The sequence below is a fragment of the Zootoca vivipara genome, chromosome 2 (genome assembly GCF_963506605.1).
Source record: "Zootoca vivipara chromosome 2, rZooViv1.1, whole genome shotgun sequence".
Classification (NCBI taxonomy): domain Eukaryota; kingdom Metazoa; phylum Chordata; class Lepidosauria; order Squamata; family Lacertidae; genus Zootoca; species Zootoca vivipara.
Window position 1 is genome coordinate 64380730 of NC_083277.1, and position 16548 is coordinate 64397277.

General features: G+C 43.3%; 1 protein-coding gene across 2 annotated transcripts in view; it reads left to right on the plus strand.

Moving 5' to 3' along the window:
• Positions 1–16548, plus strand: part of MGAT4B (alpha-1,3-mannosyl-glycoprotein 4-beta-N-acetylglucosaminyltransferase B) — a 79746-nt gene that overhangs the window by 41556 nt on the left and 21642 nt on the right. For both annotated transcript variants that reach the window (XM_035105634.2, XM_035105635.2), the window contains exons 2-6: positions 7147–7326; positions 9020–9160; positions 10864–10997; positions 13686–13732; positions 15836–15949. In XM_035105634.2, the coding sequence (XP_034961525.1) occupies positions 7147–7326; positions 9020–9160; positions 10864–10997; positions 13686–13732; positions 15836–15949 (616 nt within the window). The remainder of the gene's footprint in view (positions 1–7146; positions 7327–9019; positions 9161–10863; positions 10998–13685; positions 13733–15835; positions 15950–16548) is intronic.

Sequence of the window (16548 nt, forward strand, 5' to 3'; positions counted from 1 at the left end):
CTCTGTCTGAGCTCCTGTCAACCTAGCATTTCGAAAGCATGCCAGTGCAAGTAGATAAATAGGTACCGCTGTGGTGGGAAGGTAAACAGCGTTTCCGTGCGCTCTGGTTTCTGTCACAGTGTCCCGTTGTGCCAGAAGCGGTTTAGTCATGCTGGCCACATGACCCAGAAAGCTGTCTGTGGACAAACTCCAGCTCCCTCAGCCTGAAAGTGAGATGAACGCTGCAACCCAATAGTTGCCTTTGATTGGACTTAACCATAACATCAGAACCAGCTGTAAAGGCCTCAGACACACTCTGACATTAGCTCAGGCATACTCCACTCTTTTGCGTTTACTCTTAAAAATTAAAAAAATAGCTGCCTTGTGAAGGCTTGCTTCACAAAAAGGCAGCGTGGAAACAACATATTCTCAGAGAAGAAGTCACGTTCATCTTGCTACGTAAGGGCTTTCTTCCCCCACCCCCACCCCCTTGTCTAAAAAAAAAAGGGCACTTGTGATAAGATTGCCCCCTTGTTTCTGTAAGCAGCAGGTCAGAGATGGCACAGATTATTATCCATCACAATGTTGCATCTGTCAGCTGTGCGCTCCAGCAAGCCTCTTCCTCCTGGCAACTGCCTTGGGCCCCAGACACAGGATGTTTCACTGCAGGAAGATTCCTGTTCCTCCCTTACCATATGGTATGGTGCTTTAGTGTTGGTCTTATGAGCGTTTCAAGAGACTGAGCTATGTGAATCAGCTGGTCTCTGAATGATCATGTGCAAAATTATTATTACATTTTCTCAATTTTTTTTAAAAAATCTGATGTGCAGCATTTACTTTTTAACTGTGAGCTTTGGGTGAACATGGTATGTAATGGGGAGGGGTGTCTTATGGCTAAGCTTTAATTTAGATATATATGAGAACTTTTAAAGGTGCATGCTGAGCCACAAGTGCCATTTGGATTATGAATGACATTGCAGCCTCGTGGAATTAACTGGACACAGGTTGCATTTTTTAAAAGTTCAGAAGGATTATATCATCATAATTCAGGTTGCAGGATGATTCAGGTAAATCATCGTGTCTTCAGGTTGCAAGAAATGAGATTCCTACTAAGATCTTTCTGGCAGTTTGAAAGCAGAACAGACTCCCTCGAGGGGTGGCGGACTCTCCTTCTATGGCTGCCTGTCATGTATGAGCTAGCTGAGATTCCTGCATTGCAGGGGATTGGACTAGATCAGGGGTCAGCAACCTTTTTCAGTCTTAGGCCGGTCCACCGTCCGTGTGGGGGGCCACACTATATTTTGAATGAGTAGCATAAATATTATTTAGATGCTGTGTGAGTAAATCTATATAGTTATAGTGGCTGCAGTCCCTATGCACATCTAAATATTATTCAAGGTCAAATCTTATTTTCAAATCCTAATTGTAAGGGAGCTTTTTTTTTTTAAGCTGGCAGGAGAAGGGTGCAAAAAAAAAATTGCAGCAAGAAGGGGAGAGTCCAGGGGATAAAAGAGGAAAAAATGAAGGGGTGCCTGCTGTTATAGTCAACTCTTGATATCTTAAGCACATGTGCTAACCCTTGGCCTCTTTCTTTAAAAAAAATAAATAGCAGCATGCAGTGGGTTTGGTAAAAATGGTCATCCCTTGTAAGTCACTGCTTTTGTCTCTTATTAAATGTTTCCCAGATATGTATTCCTATTTCATTTCAAGTTTTCAATTTATTTATACTAGTCTAGAAAGTTTTTAATAATTAGCTGAAATTCTTAGTATTTTCACAGGAGCCATTTCTTGATGGTAGCCATTAAGGTGCACCAGAACTAGCTAATTATTGGGATCTCTTCAGGTTGTTACATGAAGTGGAAAGGCACATTTATTGGATTTCAGGGCCCTAAAGCACTTATTTCAAGGGTATTTCTGTCATCTTAGGCAGGGTCTCTCCTTGATCCCACTGGTGCTATCCATCTAGGCTCTGCCGGATTGTTTTGTAAATGGTTCAGTGCAGTAATACATTTGCCAAGTGGTGCTGTGGCTGTAGATATTTTGGTCAGTGTTTGCTTTGAAATTCAAGGCAGTAAAAGCTGAGTAGCAAATGTGCCAGGTTGCAAAACTTGGCACAGACCCCAAAGTGTAGGTTTTCAAGTCAGTACAGTTTGTTCATTAGCTGGCAAAATACTTTGTCTGATGTGTTCCAGCATAGATCTGGCATGTATGAACTATTTCTCAAACTAGTTTATTTTATGGTTGTAGCATTGTGTTCTGGCATATCATTTACAGCATCAGGTTGGAAACTATTCCTGAAATCCCGCTCAACAACACATTTCCTCAAACTTTCTCCACATTTGGCCTCAGAACAATCCCATTCTGAGTTGCGCTGAGACTGATTTTCTGTTATTTACATTATGTCTACTAGGAAACATGCTTCCTGCCCCATATATTTGGTTAGTATTGTCATCTTACCTTTCACAAACAAAAGATAAATATTTGTATTAACTAAACAGACAGGCATCAATATGGTGAGTGTGTGGTTAAAAGTGGGAAACTGTCTTTCATGCATCTATCACTGCTATAAGTGGCATACGTAGCAAACAACTGAACCCCAAATGATTCAGTTTTGATCTCTTAATGTGTCTCTATAGTCTGCATCCTCGTGTGTACAGCATAGGGTGTTGGTACTTATTTCATCTCCCAACCTGGAAATGCCAGAGATTGAATTTGGGACCCTTCTACCGAGCTATGGCCCTTCACCAAAGTACTTGCATGCTTTTAATACCCTCATAGGGAGAGACCTAAGGAAGGCTAAAGATTGCTCCACATTTCAAAATTAGATTAGGGGAAACTAAGAGTATTTCATAAGAAGGCCTGCCTCTGACTATTAGAATGATGGTTTTAGCTGTTTCTTTGTTTCTTTCTGGCTTTTGTAGGTGGGGGAGACATTGTCTGAATCATATTTTTACAGCCTTTGTGCTAGCTTGAGAACTGATTGCGTTTAATGAAAGGGCTGGTGCTGTGCTGTTTTATTATTTAACAGGTTTTATTTATGTATCTGGTTTTAATTCTATTAATGTTTAATTGTTTTTAATGATTGCTTTCTCTATGTTTTAAGCGATTCTTGATTTTATCTGTAAGCAACCTTGAGTCCCATCAGGGGAAAAGGTGGGGGTATGCATAAATATAATGATCATCATCATCATCTTTCACAATTAAGGGACTACTTATAAATTGCTTGTTCTGTCTTCACAGGCTAAAATTGTTTGGGGTTTGGGGAGAGACAGAGACAGGAAATTGGGAGCAAAGTAGCTCTGAGTCTTACAAATCAGAAGCATTAAAACCAGATACAGTTTCACATTTGAAATTTCCAGCTAATGAAAGGGAATCTCTCCGATGTTGCCTCAGTTTTCTAGGTTAATGAGCAGTGCCACTTTCTGATGAAACAGGCAGATCATAAATGACCAATAATCAGTGACATTTCTCTTCCTACTGCACCTGTGGTGGGGGAATTGGCTTCTTTTTAAACCACTGAATAGTGACTTCTATTCATCTTCCAGGTTTTATGTAAAATATTTGGAAGCAAAAGTTAAATTGCACGTTGCTTTCCTTAACTGCGCTGGGCTGCTCCAGAATTATAACATGGGTATGTTTAGACCAGGCATCCCCAAACTCCGGCCCTCCAGATGTTTTGGACTACAATCCCCATCATCCCTGACCACTGGTCCTGTTAGCTAGGGATCATGGGAGTTGTAGGCCAAAACATCTGGAGGGCCGCAGTTTGGGGATGCCTGGTTTAGACAGTGCTTAAAGGCTTGACTTGCCACAATTTTTCCTCCCTTGGGATGAGCAAGACCTCCAACAGGCATACAGTACTACTGTTTTGAGCAAGATTTCCTCTTCAGACTCTAAATTGGATCAATTCGCTGAAAATGATGTGGAATAATATGGAGGCATCTTTCCACCTGCAATATGTGAATTCTTCCTATTTGTGTACATGCTGTGTATAATTATGAAATAGTGATAGTCAGAGATTTATTAATATGAGAACGCTATGTCAAATGGTTAATCACAAAACATTATATCTTATTGTTCAGGTGTGGGGAACATCCAGTCCTCAGGCTTAATTAGGCCCACTGCAGCATTTTAGCCAAACCACACTCACCTGACTTGATATTGTTGCAATTTATTACCCACTTTTCACCCAGAGGTCAGTGGGCAGGGGAAAAAGTGACTGGGCCAAAAGTGACTTCAGAAACATTGTGTACATGCCTTCTGGAGAGCCAGAGATCACCTGATTGGCAGGACCTCAAAGTACTGTGCAAGAAGCTGTCAAACTTGGCTTGTGGGGAGTAGGAGCGATATGGATCTGGCCCATCAGATGCATCCAACTCCCCTTCCACCTGGTATATCTGGTCCTTATTTTAAACTCTGAAAGCAGTGGTAGGTCTGTGGATATCCTCAGTTTTAAACTTATTTGGAACCTCAGTAAGCCTATTTTTTTCTCTGCATCAGGGTGGAGAGCCTGTACCCTTCTCCCACCCTTGGCCATTGGCCATACTTCCTGGGGCTGATGGCAGTTGGAGGCCAACCATGTATGGAGGGCCACAGGTCCCTCCCTCTTACTCTGTGCTGAGCACATCCTCTGGGATTGGACAGGAGGGCCATCAATAACATAAGCATTCAAGGAACCATTTCTTGTTGCACTCTGTTGAATCCTACTCACGTGTCTAGTTGTAGGTTCCTGCCCCCTACTTTGTGTTCTGGGTCTCTGCATCATATTGTGTGTTTGGCCTTTATTTTGGTAGTTAGCTTGAAAGTATTCTGGTTCTCTGAACAGGTTGAACCCATGTTCATTCTTACAACTAGTGTGGAGGTCAGTTTCACATCTTGCTCCTGGAAAGGCCTGTTCCCTTAAGCCTTGACCTTGGCACTTCTGAACAGTTGTTATCTGTTGCAGCTTGTAGGGTCCAAAGGAGGAAAGGGCTTGGCTTTACAGAGAGATTGTTGGATCATGTAAAGGCTGGCCTTTAGACAGCGCAAGAATGGGGTTTAAGAGATTTTCTGCAGAATATAAAAAGCCATTTGATGGTTCTGTACAGTATCTGTACTGTTGCACTCAGGTAACGAATACCTTGAAAATATGACTCTGTTGGTGAGTTTGTGAGTCGGCAATGGGCAAGCCAAGCATACATCTGCCGTGAAAAACCGCAACCTTTGCTACAGCTTTATTTCTGCCCAAGTGCCTTCTTATGCTCCATCAGTGTAAATTCTGTGGAGGAGCAATCTCTCTGATTTCTGTGCCAGCAGGATCTGAGCAGGGTCATCTTCCAGTCTTCACTCATTGCTGATTTTAAGACGGGGAGGGAGGGACTGAGCCAGAAGCCTTTTGTAGATAAAAGTCAGAGCTGGGGGAGCAGCTGCTTGTCCATCACTGCCTTCTGGGTATGTCCTGCTGAAAATAATATGAATTTGACTTTGCCTGCAGTGTACTTCTAGCTAATCAGAAGCATGGTTTACATATAGGACACTCAGGGAATTGCCTAACAGCCTGCTAATTAAATACTCGCTCCATCCATTGATTTTGTTTTCCCAAGAGCTGCCTTGTGCCATCTGTCTAAGGGGGCAGTCTGAGGTCCTGTATCCTTCCCTTAATTATTCATGCAGGTCTGTTCGGAAGCAGCTGGCAGTTCGGATGCAGCTGGAGAGAGGTGCCTTGCAGATCTGACATTTGAGCCTCTCCTGACCTGGCCATGAGGTGATGGTCGCAAGAATACTGGTTCTGTAGTCTTCATGCATTTTTTCCCCATTACAGATCCTTTGGCCTGGAATTTTAATTTAGCCCTTTTATTACTTTTCCATTCTCTTTAAATTGGTCGCTGCTGGAATTCCAGTTTGTACACAATACATCAGGAGTGTGGGAAACAATCCAGAGAGGGTTTTTTTCCCCTTCATGTTTTGTATGTGTGTGGAGAGGCTATTTTTGCGTCTTTCTGGTGGCTGGTCTCAGGAACACTGGTTGCTATAGTAATATTAATAATAACATCACTTAGCATTGTGAAATACCATTTGAATGTTTGAGATGAGGTTAAACTTAGGATTAATTTATCATTCCTGGTTTCAAATATAGCCCTGAGGCGGGCACACACACACTCCTACACAAAAAAACCCCTTTGGTTTAGCAAAGTGACGTTTCCTGTAATTGCTGGGTCTGAAAGGGCAAGCCAGAACAGTATTTCCATGACACAGTAAGTTCTCCCTGTTTCCTTAAATGGCATGTTTTAAAATGGTGTTCACTTCCTCAGGATAGGTAAAACATGAACTTAACACCTGGGAAATTAGGAATATCAAATTAGTTAGCATTGGTTATTTTCTGAAATGTTTTTGAGGTCTTATTCAAAATGCCAGGATGTGCTTGGCAGGGCACAGACCCACTAATGTGACCTTTACTCCAAACGAAGTAGATCAGCCCACACATGAAGACTCATAAGCAAACAAAACTCAAGACGATGGGGAGGGGGTTATAGATCTCTGTGGTATTTATCCACTTACTTGGAATGCTAAAAAAAATGACATGCTCATCCTGTTGTGTTTTCACTTGCAAATTCTCAGTGGACATGCCAGTAGGCTAACCCTCCCTCCCACCTTAGAGTGTGTGTGTATGAGCCAATTTCTGACACACTATACTACTTCTTCAAACAAATTACTCCCTTAGCTATTCTACATATATGATCACAGTGAAGCAGAAGAAACTACTGGTAGTCACTGCTTCCCTCTGTTTTCCTTAGTAGGTATTCTAACAAAATGGGCAATTCTATGTATTGCATAGCAAGCTTCCAGCTCAAGGTGACTTTCGAAGGAATCCAGTTTATATATAAACCATTTAACAGTGACTTTGCTCTCGGCTACTTCTAAATTTATCTGTACTCCTGCCCAAAGGCATTAACCATGAATGCAGGTGCGAATGTTTAGAGGTGTGTAGGACCCAAATGAGCGTATTGAACTGAGTAATATACTTCTAGTTAAATCAAAAGTGTTCCCCCCCTTCCAAACCAGTCAGAGGAGGAGGGTGCTCCCTCTTCCCTGCCTCCCCCTCTCCACATGGAACCAATTTGTCTGCGCTACAGAAATCCTTCCTTTTTCAGCAAAATAATAATAATCAGCATTTTTTCTTTTGTGCAGGTGATGTTGTGGATATCTATCAGCGAGAGTTCCTAGCGTTAAGAGACCGCTTGCATGCTGCAGAACAGGAGAGCCTCAAGCGATCGAAGGAGCTGAACCTAGTCCTGGATGAGATAAAGCGAGCCATCTCTGAGAAGCAGGCCCTGAGGGATATAAACCGGACGTGGAGCAGCTTATCTGGTAAATCTGGCTTTAACAAGGATGAGCTCATGATACACTGAAGCTGCAGAGAAGAAGCTTCTCCACAGATCATCAGATAGACAGGCATGCCTTTCCACAGGGAGCAGGTCACTTGGATGTTTTGTTGAGCATATATAGACTGAAACTATTATTGGTAGGGCCAGTGTGAGTGGCATTAAGACAGTTCCCTTCACCTATAACAGGCACGTCCAACAGGTAGATCGTGATCTACCGGTAGATCACTGGACGTCTGTGGTAGATCACTGGTAGATTACTGGCTCCCCCCAAAGAAGCTCAACAACTTTGGCTCCCTTAATAAAAGCTCAACATTTTTGCCCTGAACCCCAAAGAAACGGGGCTTTCTTCCCCCTAAAAAAAGCCTTTGACAAAAAAAACCTTTGACAACTTTGACATGAACCCCTAAAAAATGGGCCTTCCTCCTTCCTGAAAAAAGCTCAACAATTTTGACCTGAACACCCCAAAAAGGGGTAGATCACTGCCAGTTTTTAACTCTGTGAGTAGATCACAGTCTCTTGGGAGTTGGCCACCCCTGACCTATAATATCAAACCCTCACTATGTATGTGATGTGAATATGATGGGGGAAAGGTTGGAAATCCAGTAAAAACATATACTGTAGTAATCTTCAACTCACCAGCTACTGTCACATGGTATGTGAAATATCTGTGAAAGTTATACTTCTATGCGCTTAAACTTTGGCAACCGACTTACTTGTCTCCTCCTGCTTATGAGTCTGGTCCCTAATGAATTGCCTCAAATATCATTCCTCGCACCCACTTGCGCAGTTGTGCTTTCAAATGGCCTGACTGCCTGCTTCTTTCTTTTGCAATTATCCTAGCTTCCCATAGGCCAAGGACGGGGAACCTGAGACTCTCCAAGTATGTTGAATTACAGTTCCCACCTTCCCTGACCATTGGCTATGGTAGCTGGAGCCAGAGCCTGACAACATCTGGAGAGCCAAAGGTTCATCATTTCTGCTTTGGGCAACCTTGTAAATGTTGCTTCCTTCTGCTGTGAAAGCCCATTCTTGCCTTCATAGGCTACAATGGTAGCAGAGGCAGCCTGCAGAAGATGGCCTTCAGTGCTCCATAGTGGTGATTGCATAAGCACGTCAGAGGGGCTGAATGTGGAATTTTTTCCTTTTCATTATTTATAAAAATTCATGAATGTAATCAAGAGGGATGTATAATATAAATACCATTTCTAAAATAAAAGTTTCAATACAGCTGCTTTTAAACAACACTTTACTACCCTGAACAAAGTGGTTTTTTAATGACTTGTTGGAGTTTCTGATCACTAGTGTGTTCAGTCTCCACAAATAGCACAGATTTAGTACAAATGGGACAAAATTAGGTCCTTGAGATTTGGTAAGAGCGCAGAAATACCAGGTGCAAATTTAGGCCTTTTTGCCAAAGGTTTAAGTTTTATTCTTCTCTCAATTGACTTGGGTGTGTGCTTAACTGTCTTGAGCCTTAAATAATTCCTGCTAAACTTAATGGGATTATTGGGTACAAGTGAAAAAGATTGGACTGATTAACCCAAGTTAAGTGATCATCTCAGCTGGCCAGATGGTGCTATGAGTGGGCATGCCCCTCAAGCTTAACAATCTCCCTCCTTCCTCATTATAACATTGGGGGAAATGTCAGAACGTTCCTCTTTCATTCTCTCAAACAGATGAAACAAAGCTGAAACTCTGGAATATCACTAACAAGAATGTGCTGCATCTCCCCACCATCTTCCATCATTTGCCTCATTTGCTGTCCAAGGAGAACAGCCTGCAGCCGGCTGTCCATGTTGGACAGGGACGTACCGGAGGTAAGTGGATGCCATGGACTTCTTGTTGCTCTTTAGGCCACTTCCCTTCCAACTCTTCCCCCATGCCTACTGTTTCCCATACCTAACTGGGAATTATCAAATGACAAGCTAAGGATGCATAAGTTGGGACTGATTTACATGTTACAGCTGCTGCCATACCTAGGCCGCTTCCTGTGGTGGCCATTTTTGAGAAGCCGGACAGTTGTTTGGCCAGCTTCTGATACGGTTGAGATGGTGCTTCCATGGAAAATAGCTTCCTTTTAACCTGCCAAGGGTATGTATGGACATGAACTTCCCGTCCTTCTCATTCTGTTTGTGTGCACAAGCCAGCAGAGGCTGAAGGAAGCTCCTGAAAATGGTCTGGCAGGCAGTTTGCTTTGCTAGAGTCTCTCCTTCAGTTATGTGAACTGTTCCTTCTGCGCTTATCTCATTATACACCACTTTGTGGCACAGATGGCCAAGATGACCTGCACAGGCTGAGCACGAGTGCTGTGTACCTTCCATTCAGAAACTGTCTTAGGGGTATATTGCCAAGGCTATATTATTTTAAGAGACAATGCTTTACTGCATAAAGGAAGGATCCCCACATTGCACCTTCAGGTACCCCTGCTGGTGTCTGCAAAGCCCCCTCAATTTTCAAAATGTTTTAAATTTAGTTGTTTTATTTTAGGATGAGGTTGTTTCATCAGGAGTTACCTTTCTTTTGGAAGGAGGGTGTTGCCTGCCTTTATTATTATTATGTTGTTGTTGTTGTTGTTGTTGTTTTGACATTTAGGTATGTGCATCACCAGGTTTTCTTCTGTGAAATGGGTATTTTATGGTACCCACAACAGTTTCTTAGATTTGCAAGTGTGCCCACTGGCCTAAAAAGATTGTGGGGGCCCTGGTATAGTGTGTCTTTTGAGGATCTGGTTAAGCTAAGCCAGGCATCCCCAAACTTCGGCCCTCCAGATGTTTTGGACTACAATTCCCATCATCCCTGACCACTGGTCCTGTTAGCTAGGGATCATGGGAGTTGTAGGCCAAAACATCTGGAGGGCCGCAGTTTGGGGATGCCTGAGCGAAGCCTTTGTTAGAACAAACCCAATCCTCCAGAAGGTAAAATACTTGTTACATCTCTACTTTTGATTCCCTCAAGTCTTGTTCTAGCAATGTAGGGCAGATTCTGCTTCCTCAGTCAAAAGCAATATGGTGTAAGAGGACTCTCTGCCAGCTTACAATCCCTGGATAGCCACGGTGGCCACTGCTACACATCCATCTATACTGTGTTTGCGGGTATTAGTTCATTCTCCAGCAGAAACGGCTACTGGGTGGTGCAGAAGCGCTTTGCTAGCTTTCTGGAATGTGGGTCACTGTTGCTTACCGGGAGTGGGAGGGACAAGGTGGCCGGGAGGTTGGTTTGGTGCAAACGTAGTGGCAGGATTACCATATTTCACCCACTAGTGCATTTGCACTATGCCCATCTTCCTGCTGTCTTGCCCCTCCTGCCCCCCCCCACGTGAACAATGACGATCAGTGATCAGCCTGCCATAAAGCTCTTGATGTCCTGTTTGACAAGCTACCTTCATTATCCAGAATATATGGAGAACTTTGCTGAAAACAAGTAGAAAAGGAAATTGAGGTGTGAAGTATGACATGAGAAAGTGTTGTGTTTTTTTTAAGCAAGCTAACTTTAACTATATTTTTGTTCTGCTCACTTACAGTATCGATAGTGATGGGGATCCCTAGTGTCAAGCGGGAGGTGCATTCCTATCTTACAGATACCCTAAACTCTCTGATCTCAGAGCTCAACCAGCAGGAAAAGGAAGACACTGTCATTGTTGTCATGATTGCAGAGGTAAAGTTATCATCTCACCTCCGAATCCAGCTTTGATAACTCCGTATCCCTTTATTGTCCATCTGACAGGGACTTGATGCTGATCCAGGAGCCAGCATGTAGTCATGAAACAGCAGGATGTCTCTCTCCACATGGCTGCGGGCCAACCTCTCCTTTGGCACAGGGAGATAAGTCTAACCTCAGGCTGCTGTCCGACAAGGATCATCGGGCACATCCCGCCAATGGGGCCCAGCGGGCTGTTTCCAGTGTGAAACAATGCTTGGATGCACTCAGCTGTAGAGGGTCAATATGTTAGCAGAAGGCTGCATGGCTGTTGCCAAGAAGGCACTTGTGTATGTCTCTTTAATTTAAATTGCACTCAGCTTGTTGACCTTTGCTCCAGCAGAATGCTAGGCAGCTGTTCTAAAAAAAGGGGGCCTGGTTCAAAATTGCCTTAAGGGTGTTCTTTCAGGATCCTGTGCATTTGCTGCCAGCCCCTGCTAGAGATCCCAAAAAGAACCTTAACTGAAAAATGCATAGCGCAGCCTATGCATTTTGCTGTGCTAAATGCCTCTCACCATAACCAGCTTCTGGATTGAGAGCTAGGATGACCTTTGCACATTAATCCACTGTGGCCACTTTTTGTCTCAGGGTTTGTGTGTGTATATACAGTATTTCTTTCATGTAGCAGTCCCATTGGGAATATTTGTTTCAAGCTTGAAACAAATTAGTTTTTCTTTCTTTCCAGAAATCCTTTCTGCAAAAATAGCCTTCAGTAGCAAATTATTTCTAAAAGAACAGCAGCCCTTAATGACTCCTTTACTGATTCCCTTTTTCAGCATTTATTGATGGTATTTTTTGTATGTGGAATTCCTTCCCACTTTGCAATTAAGCAGAAGAAAATGGCTGCATTTGAGGAGCAAATGGCTTCTTATCCTAAAACGGGAGATACAGTACTTTGCTTAGCAGAAAGGAGAACTCAAGGGCTGCTTCACATCAGGCCCAGTACAGAATATACTCCAGCAAATGGTGAGGCTCTGGAGCCCAGGAGGAGGCACTGCTGGTGTTGTTGCCACCATACCTTATGTGGCTCAGCTGTATGGCAACAGGAACAGTGCTAGGGCAAATAAACTGAGTGGAGTGCCAGAACTGTGCAGCATGCTTTAACTCACTGACTGCTGCAGACATGGGCAGGCAGTCTACCCACAGTGGGGGAAGGGCAGCCACCAGTAGGGGACCATTGAGACCATCTTGCCCAAATTTCCCCCAAGACTGGAAGTTGGGCCTGCTTCACATATATATATATATTTTAACACTTAAGTTGATCTGTAATGTATCAAGGGGTGTCTGAGTCTCTCTTGCATTTCATGCGTGCACTGGAAAGCCTCTGTGTGCCTTTGTTTCTTGTTTTGGATAAGATACTCATGCTGTCCTTTTCTTACTGCCTGGATACATGTTTTTCTTCTTCAAAGAAAAAAAATGGCATGTCAAATAATTTTAAGGAGCTTGATTGGCACGCTTTGTTTGCCTGCAGACCACACATTTTAATGTCTCCATCTTAGCTTTTAGCCAATGTTTGTGCATCTTCTGAGAATTTTAAGGAGATAGTGAACTTGAAATAGCTAATGGGTTGTATTTCAGGTTGCCCAGAGTGGAACTCCACTAACTGCCCCATTAGGCATAAGAGGGGGATGCAATTTTTGCTGACTTCCCCATGCCTCTGCACCCCCTTTTTCTCCCCCAGTTCTGCTCTGGACAGTTAGAGAACACTCTGGAAAAGCATGGAAAGTGGCACTAGGGGCTGCCGGGAGGGGGTGCTTAAATTGGTGAACATCACCTCTACTCCCCCCCCCTTTTCTGCATGAGGCTCTGCTAAAACAAAGTCACTTCCACAAATGAAAGAAGAATATCATTATATATGTATTTTGAATGTGTGAGGAAATTTGAAGATATGTTGCTCACCAAGAGACCACGGTCACATCCACACCCTACACTCGCAGAGCTAACATTCCCAGCATTCTTGACAATCTAGGATTCTTTCTTTGGGGCAGGGGGAACCTATGGCTGCTAAAGTGGTGTCCGGGTGCTTTAAGGCACAACTGAAATGGAATAGGCAGAGTTCCTCTAAATTGGGTGTCTGATGAGGAAGTGCCTTACAGAGCAAGGCAAGGTGGCATTTCCTGAAGGCACATGTGCGCATCTCATTTTCTGGTGCCAAGTTCTGAGGCAGTTATTGGAGCAGATGCGTGTTGCACCCATTTATGAAGAACATAAAGCACCTTGTCTTCATTTTGCTTAGATCAGAAACCACTCCTTGTTTGGGAAACGGAAAGCATCCTTGGATTCTTCCCACCTCCCCTCCAAATGTACTTTTATTGTTCTCTTAACATTGTTTCCAAGATGGTTCTGATCTTGGGCATAAAATCCTGACCTTTCATTCATTCGTTATTTTGTTTTGTTGCCAGATCTCACTTTTCAAATTGCCTTATCTTGCTATTAGGAGTCCGTTGAGAATGTAAACGCATACTGCATCTTCTAGAGTAGGAAATGTAAAAATAAAGTGTATCTGGCAGCCCTTGGCAACAGGACAAGCATGTTGGCATAAGTAGGGCTAGTAAGCATGATCTCTGAGGTACAGAATATGCATATTGACAACTTCTTAAATCTGCCTGTGCTTATTGACTTATCCTCTTCAATTTTCCTTTGCAGACAGATCCACAGTATACAACAGGAGTGGCAGAAAATATCAAAGGCCTGTAAGCAGCATTCTTTCATCCTTTATTAATATTGCATTCACCTTAGGAAAAATACCAATTTTTACCTTTAATTAAAAAATGAGAACAAAAGTTGTTGTTTTTTTACATGTTATGTTTTCCTCCTGAGGAAGGTTTTTCTTTCTTTTTTTTGCTAAGCCTATGCATTGAGTTTGCATGCTGGTTAAGCTTTAATTTTCCCTCCCCTGTTAAAACCAGTTGTGAGTCTGCATCAGTCATGCCATCCATTTATTTCCCGTTTGTTTCTTAGACTATCAGGAGAGTCGTTATTTTGGAACAGCAGCATGTGCTATATGCTGCCTTTGGCCTGTATTTACGTTACTTGTGGGCTCCATGTCAGTTAACTGCTGCCTTAAGAGTTACAGTGGTCCTGGGCAGACAGTTCTTGTTATCTTCATTCTACAGCCTGTTCACAGCAGGAGAAGCGGCTGCTTGCCAGCAACACAGACCTCAAACCAAAATAAGGCTTAGTTCCAACATCAATATCCCTGCCATGATGTCCTTTGCTGCATTAGGGTTATATTCTGTCTCCCTGCTGCTCCTACCAGGTCTGCATCTGATTTCTCCAGAGCTCTATGTCAACCTAATAGTTATTTTCCATCTCAAAGCATTCTGTGGGTTTTCCTTTTGCAGTGTCAGGGTTTTCTCATCAATAAGTTGCTCAGGGCGTTTTCTGGGGTTTTTAAGGATTTGGATGGGAGGCTCTGCTGTATTTTTTATTTTACTGTTAATGATTAGCAAGTTTGTAGAAGACACTGGGCAGGAATTAGTAGCACCAGTGCTCAGAGGACAGAAGATTTAGAAGATAATAGTCCCCGACTTCATTACTACTTCTGCATTCTGCACGTTGCCTATTAATAACAGCAGCTAAGATCAAGACCTGGAAAAAAAGGATGTGACCTACTAGCTAAAGTTTTGCTCCCTGAGCTGCACAGGTGATGAGAGAAGGCTCTTGTAATAGCTAAGGTGGGAGTCATTGTGTTTCCAGTGCTGATGAAGAGTCCGTGGCTTATGTGGAGCCTGGCAAACTCCTTTCAGCTCTGGACAAGACCACACAATTAACAAGTCATTATAGGGTCGACTGTGTAATGGACCCTGTGATGAAATGGATGGACATTGTCTCTATCAAATGCCTCAAATGTTTCCCTTTTATCAGTTTAGCAGTTTGATTTCTAAACACATGCACACACACGCATGCACGCACACAAATGGCTTGCTTTATCTCCCTTAAACTGAACAGGCAGAACCATGTGGGGAGGGGAAACACAGTGGTGGCAAATGCTATCTTCAGTTCAGATGGCTTAGAGGAAAAAGCAATTGCTCCTGTATCAAGAGAACAGCATTCCCAATTAGAAGCCACAGTTCAGATATTGCAGAAAGAAGATTAATTGAAAGGAACACAAGGTTGTCAACAGGAAATGTTGAAGGAGCCCAGCCATCAGATACAGTAATAACAACACATTAAAAATAAAAACTAAATGCAGTTTTTAAACGTTCTAAAAACAGTTACAAACACTCTCAACCAGCTCCTACTCCAACACTGGCTGGTGGTCAGGGATGAGGGCAGTTGGGAGTCCCAACAACATCAGGAGGGCTACAGGCCCCACATCCATGAACTACTAGGGGGAGGAACTGGTACCCAGTTGTCGTTTGTAACAATCAGGACATTTAGCACGTAATACGTAAAAATTCACAGTAAATGAACAAGCAGAGAGACAAGCCCTCATACTGAGCAGCATTCAAAAGTAATGTTCGTGTAAGAATGGGGCACGAGTGTGGTAGGGAAATCTAACTTCACCTTCTACCAGCTGCTGTGAGGTACAGTATTTGAGAAATCCAAAGCAGGGGGTGAGCTTTTCAAAATGGCAACAATTCCCCCTGCTGCTGTTTCTTCTGTTTTAAAATAGAACCTGAAAGCACAGTAGCTCCTGTGGAGGTTTTCTTCCACAGACCTTTTAATGTTGTCCTGCCCTGTGGTGTGCCATGATTTTCAGGCTATTAATCGCTTGTGTTAGGTTGCATTCTCCTCTCTGCAGAAAGTGAAAGCTTCTTCCTTAACTCCCCCCCCCCCCGCCTCCTTCACAGGTTCCCCAATGAAATACATTCTGGTCTTCTAGAAGTTATTTCACCTTCTCCACACTTCTACCCAGACTTCTCTCGTCTCCGGGAATCCTTTGGCGACCCCAAGGAAAGGGTCAGGTAAGAGAGAAGCTGCTGGCACTCTGTGTTTGTCCAGTCCCCCCCCCCAAGCATGGCTTTGTAAGAGAAGAAAACAGGCATTTAAAGGGAGCAAGTAGAGGTTGTTGGCTGTTGAATGGCCTGTACTTCTTTTCAAAAATGTATTTGCCTAAGCAAGCTGCTCAAATTGTGTACAGCGCTGTTTCTTTTTTCTTGTGACTCCAATGCAATGCGTGCCTTAGAGCTAGTGCCATTATTCACACAATTGCTAATCATGTGACAGCTCTTTTCATTTAACATAAGCAGCAGCTGTGGCAAAGGGTGGGTGGGGGGACAACCTTTGCTCCCACTGCAGTTCTGATCCAGATGTTGTCCCCTCCCATGGCTATTTGCATCAGGAAGGAAACTCCCACTGGCACCCACAGGAAAAAAAATTCTTAATGCAAATAGCAGCCAGAAGAGGGGTGGATAGAAAGCTGCCTTATGCCGATTCAAGACTGTTGTTGGTCCATATTGCTTACACTGCGTGGCAGCAGCGCTCTGGGAATTCAGACCAAGGACATTCCCAGCCCTGCCTGGCTCCAGTGATTGAACCTGGAACTTTTTGCATGCAAAGCAGG